The sequence below is a fragment of the Taurulus bubalis genome (assembly GCF_910589615.1).
Source record: "Taurulus bubalis genome assembly, chromosome: 19".
In the NCBI taxonomy this organism is placed as follows: domain Eukaryota; kingdom Metazoa; phylum Chordata; class Actinopteri; order Perciformes; family Cottidae; genus Taurulus; species Taurulus bubalis.
This window is the reverse complement of record NC_136607.1, coordinates 6,181,103-6,187,102: the sequence shown is the minus strand read 5'-3', so window position 1 is coordinate 6,187,102 and position 6,000 is coordinate 6,181,103. Positions and strand designations below refer to the sequence as shown.

Here is a 6,000-nt window from a genome sequence, read left to right as displayed (position 1 = left end):
AACATTTGAAAAAGGAGCCATATAAATGAAAGCAATAATATCTCACAGATTCTTTATGTATGTGCTACTTCCCTCTTGTTGGTATTCATAGAGCTGTTACTCATTTACTCACTGTAAAATATTGGAGATTACAACTGATTGCTTTTTTTATCTGTATATTGCACCAGAAACGATAAGAAACTTTATATTATTCATGGTCTTTGCCCAAATGTGCTAAAATGATCAATCTGTGATAATGCAAGCACAATCTTAGAAATAAAGAACCAACTTAACTAAAAGTGATGCCATGGGGTCCCCTTAAATAAATAAATAAATAAAATACAATGAATATTTGAACCTCTCATCATCTTCAGAGAACACTTCATTAGTACGATAAAGAGTATGAGACGAGCCACATTAGGCCACGCACAGCAGGACGCTGTGCTGCACATTCTCTGATGAAACTTTCAAGGATGTTGCGAACACCGTCAGCGGCACAGCAATCAGCGACGTGGAAGCAGATGTTTTGTTTATGACAGCTGGCGGAAAACACCTGCAAAGGAAATTCTTTTAAGAACTTGGCACAAAGCGTCTTTGAAATAAAAAGCTATGGGCGGACCAAATGTTGGTGGCAGAAACTTTAAAACAATCTCCTGTTTTGGCATCACTATGAGAGAACACTGTTTTAAGGATGTGAACGCCACTGTAGCACAACCTGCTAGTTTATCATGTCTGCTACCCATGAGCGAGGCCGTATTAGGAAAATCAATTAACTAAATAAAACAAGTTTCTTAATAGTTTCCTTTCGTGCTTTATAGTCAGCATGTTTTAGCAATTATGCCGCTATCTTTGCTTTACTGATGCCGGATAAGCTCACAGGCTTATTTTATCTGACAGGCAGGTGAGTGTGAGGCAGCGAGGGAACAACCAAAATGCAGATAGCAGAGGCAGATAGGGACAGTTCAATGATTTAATGACAAGTGGAAGATCCAAATAGGCTTACAAGCAGACTCAGATAGGTTGACAAGCAGGCAGGCGCATGTGTACGCGACACAGAAGCAGAAACATGGCAACTGATGGATGACAACTAATTGGGGGAAAGGAGCAAAAGGTATATGTGCTGCAGGGCGGATGAGGAAATGAGGTGCGGGTGAGGGGAACGAGGTGATCGCAGGGTCGATGGGAGTGGCAGGATCCGGAATAACGTCTGAAGGAGTGCGGCGGACAGGTGAGGAAAGACCCTGAAGGGGTCAGGGACCCGTGGAGCCGCACAATGATTGTGCAACATCGGGACATTAGCGGCCATGCCTGCATTCGGCAATTTGTACATACATTTTGTAGTTTTTGTATGATGCAATTGTTGCATTTCGTCATTTTGATTGACGTCATTATTGCCGTGAAGAGCAGGTTGCATAGTACAGTACCTCGTACATGTTTTTTTTTCTTCATTCTAGGACCTTCATGTCTGCATGAAGGGCCTTAGATGTGACTTGCCCTCAAGGGCCTGTAACCTGACCTCATCCTTCGCTGACATACTTACATCGACGACTTGGACCCGTTTCAAATGACTTATGACTTCACTTGGACCTCCTCTAAAGTAAAGCTGTGCAGTTACCCAACACCCCAGTGTGAAATCAATAAATAACCTTTCAGCTTGCCTTGAAGAAATGTTGTACGAAGAAAAAGTGCTGGCAAATGTGAGACTGTTGCTGGCTTCCAACAGTTATCGCTGTAACTCTTTTTGACCTTTTCTGTAAGATGCTCATCTCTATCCCTTCAAAGTGTGGAGACACGGGGAGAAAAAGTAAAGTCTCAGGCATGGAGTGTACCAGCAGAACTTTGCAGCTCTAAAGTGGCCAGCTTTGCCGTTTACACCTCGGGTGTCACTCTGTCGGTCTGATGGAGTTGCTGGATGTAAGTGAGTGTTTTGGTCTTAAACAACAGGTGTATTGGGATCACAGTGGTGATGAAATAAATGAATCACATAATTGGATAAATGGTATTGGGTGAGTGCTAATTTCCTTCGAATCTATTTTTCTCCATGAATGTTTTAGCTGTTCGTGTTTGTGGCCAATTTTAGCTCTTTAATTACATTGAGCTGATTATTGACTGATCATTTGCCCTTTTTAACTCCCATTCACAGAAAAATAACAAGCTTTTAAAAGATATCTCTACAACACATTTCCCCAAATGATCGACTTTCTTTTTTTATTGCTTGGTAAAAAGGTTAATGCAGACTTTATTTATTAACTACTATTTGGACATATTGCATAATTGCATTGGCAGGCTAAACCAAATATGTTGATTCCAAAGTGAAGTAGTATCAGCAGGAATTGTGGTAGATGATTAAAAAACTGAAAATGCTTCATTGACCCGCTTGTTATTTTGTCCACCTGCCAGAGTATGATGCATCTAATAAACAAATCCATCTAATAAACAAATCCATCCACTACTGAAACCTCTTTGATACATATTCTCGAACAAAAACAAAAGTTAATTACTTCTCTGGTGTTCATGCAGTTGTGTTCAACCTCTGTACTTGCAAGCGGAGACAAAGCCGTCCAATTTAGGAGAATAAAACAGAAACCTATCCAATCCAATTTTCCACTCTGCTAGAAATTCTTTGGACAACACCGCACTCAAATCAGATTAAATAGAAAAAACTTTTGCCAGAATCCGTGTTCAAGTCTCAGTGCTGTGAGGGGAATAATTTTGAGACAAATCACTGTAAAAGGGAGCACATTTAGGGCTCTTGTTAGTGGCTGTATTAGCTGAATCATGGACCGGGACAGTGCCAGCAGAAGACTTCCACAGGAAGTCGAACACTCGGCCACCTGGGTGCTATAATGGGAGCTAACCACTAGCGCCAGTAGGTTACTGACAAGTCAATATCGTGTCGGGAAACGATAAAACAGAAACACAACTGCGTTTGTGTCAGACGTTTAGATCTGTCAGGAGGGAGAGAACAGTCCACATTCTCACAGCCTGAGGTGGAAGCAGCCTTTTTGCTTTGTTAGTGCAGGTCTTAATGCTCCTGAAGGTGATGAGGGCACAAGCATATTGACTTTCCTTAGGAAGAGTAGTCGGTGCGCCTTCTTTGCTATTTACAGAGTCGGTATACCTCGGGCAACTCCAGGCCTCTGTGTACTTTCACCAAAGTGAAGACTGGTTGTGAATGAGAAGACCGCTTAGTTTTATCGACACTTAGGAAAAGGTTGTGGTCCAGATGCCATGATGAGAATACCGGTGACGACTAAGGTCACGTCAGTTCATTCTGCAAACTATTCCTGACCCTGTTTTAACTGGCCAAGTACAGCAGTCAGCTCCAGCTAAAGGATATCAGCGGTCAACAGTTATGTTTGTCTGGTTTATCAGCAGCGCTGCTGCGACACTAGAGTCAGTACAGTCGATGCAGGTGAAGGTTTGGGGGCAGTACACATCATCTCTTCAATCTAATCAGTGTATCTCAAATGAAGGACGGTGAAGAGGACTGAAGGACACCGATGCTTTTGCTTTAAATAGTTTTGGATTGTTTAAAAACTTGTTTTTGCGAAGAAATCCCAAAGTAAAAAAATAAAAAAAGAGGAATGCCCACAAGTAAATCATAATTGAAAGTTTATTAACAGTTTGGATTACAAAGTTGTTCTGCATTAAATTCCATTACAGTACAAACCAGGAACTGAAGTAAAAGGCCACACCACTAGAGCTGAGGGACAGAGGAGGAAATTAAAAAAGCTTCTCAAGCAGACGTGTGAGGTGCTGGAGAGCAGAGACATCTGGGGGCGGAAATAAAAAGGGAAAACAACGGCAGAGAGCAGAGGATGAGGGAGGAGAGAATTGAGCTCATCAGAGCAACACAGCCCTTCATAGAAGGAGAGAATACAGACCTCCGGCAGCTTTACACAACGCTGCAAAGAATAACTGTCGGAAAAGTCGAGTTTTAAAACAGGATGCAAAATAAAAAAATGGATTATTTCCACATTTGCACTGTAACTAACCAGCCTACTGCTGACATGATCTCTGAGGTGATGAGCTGCTCTTTTCTCAGCCCTTTAATCACTCTCTCAATACTGCAGAAGACGTCACATAATCAAACTGAATCCACCAACGCCTTTAAATCAGGATCAATGTATAAATCGAGGATGAACACAGGGAGGTGAAACAGATTCAGGCCAAACGAATCTCCAGGCAATCGGAGAATGCCGCTCACTGATTGGCCGATGTTGTCGCGGCCAAGCGGAGAGCCGTGCCCCTCTTTAGGAATTGGGAGGCTGGAAGGTCTTGGAGGTGGCGAGCATGGCTCGCACTTTGGCCATCAGATCCTGAAAAGAGAGAAGAAGAGAAAAAGAGGGATGCGTTTAATGTACACCTCCACACACCGGATAACTGAGAGTGTCACCCAAATATTGATCCTTTGAACTCCAATAAAAGACCGCTAAGAAAATATCCAGCTGCTCTACACCGAGAAACTGGATCTTATCTCTGAATTATTGACAGAAACATCCATGTCAGTGTTACTATTCGTTTGAATTGCTCCCTGTAAGAGCTGCTAATGCTGCCGCCACTGAATCAACTCCGCACCCTGCAAGCGTTCAGATACTTTTAGCTCATTGTTGTGTTTGACCACCATGAGCCACCCACTCAAGTTGAAGGTTAATATGCAGTGCTGAAATAAAAGTCGTTTGAGAGTGTGCTTCCCTCCCTCGAGTCATCAGGAATTCCTGAATACAGCTTAAAACATATTTTAAGTACCGAATAATACCCTGTAAGCACTGAGTATTAGATGCTTCCTCTCCTCCCCAAATCCTTGTATCTACAGTCAGCTAATCCTCTATTTCAATAGCTGACCTACTCAGTAGAACTTAAAAAAAAAGAAGAAGATTTTCTGAAATGAAAATTGTAATTCCATTGTGTGGGGAAGAAAAGCAGCACTAGCGCAGCGGCCTGCACCGCATGACGGGAATCAAACAACGTCTCCTTCAATTAGAAATTAAATGTTCCTTTTAGGTCAAGCTGAACGGCAGCAGGCTTTATGTTACGGCTTGTGGGAACAAATAAAACACATAACCATCAGCTGTGTGCTTCAGATCCAACTGGATGAGGAACCACTTGGGGGAGAAGAACTGTCTGTCATCTGATGTTTGTACTTCTAAACAGAAAACATTGTTTTTATATTGTGATATCCACTGAAAATGATGTTGCAAATACAATATACACAAGTCAGAAAGCAGAAAACAATTGCCCTCCAGCCAGCTGCAAACTTTTTTGGAGTTTTGGAGTATCGTATCGATCTGCATCGGGCATCCCCAAACACTGGGAGATTTTATTAAGGTTCGCCAAATAGGTTCAATGCACCTTTGAGCCGCGTGAGAAAACCTGAATGTTCGTATTGTTGTGATAATTGTAGCCAACTGACAACATTGAATCTAATATAAAAAGCTTGCGGAAAAAAAAGACCTCAATTATTTTGTTAAATTGATGAAAGGGAATGTAGAGCATAAGAGGAGCCTGGTAACACACGGCCTGGTGTTAAATACTTAAATACAAAGTTGTGATTTATCAATTGTATATCTCCTCAAACGGGCTGGTTCACCTATTCAAGATAGAAATGGAAAGTTTGTCCCCAGAAAAAAAAACATTATGCTATATAATAAATAAATAAATAAATGAATCTCAACTTCATGGATCAGAATATTCCAATGTTGACACCCGTAGATTGTGGCGAGTAAGAAACTGCCACAATGCCAAATTCCATTCCTTCCCTTTTCAGGTGGAAGTGTTTAGCGGGCGACCGGGAGCAAACGCTCCCGTATCCGAGTAGGACGTGTTAGTCTGCATCCCGGGAGTGATTCACACACGCATGGACAAACATCCACCCTTGAGCTCTGCTGACAGACGAGACAAATTAACAGCTGTAATCACAGAGGGAATGAGCTGTCATATCAGATCACTCAAGGGCTCCTTCTCTCGAAACCACAATGTATCCCAACACACGCGCAATGTGACCAACAAATGAACCCT

General features: G+C 42.0%; 1 protein-coding gene across 4 annotated transcripts in view; it reads right to left on the bottom strand.

Moving 5' to 3' along the window:
- Positions 1–3,594: 3,594 nt before the first annotated feature.
- Positions 3,595–6,000, bottom strand: part of sfswap (splicing factor SWAP) — a 51,083-nt gene continuing 48,677 nt past the window's right edge. For all 4 annotated transcript variants that reach the window (XM_079235037.1, XM_079235034.1, XM_079235035.1 and 1 more), the window contains exon 19: positions 3,595–4,301. In XM_079235037.1, coding sequence (XP_079091163.1) covers positions 4,236–4,301 — 66 coding nt within the window. In that variant the 3' untranslated portion in view covers positions 3,595–4,235. The remainder of the gene's footprint in view (positions 4,302–6,000) is intronic.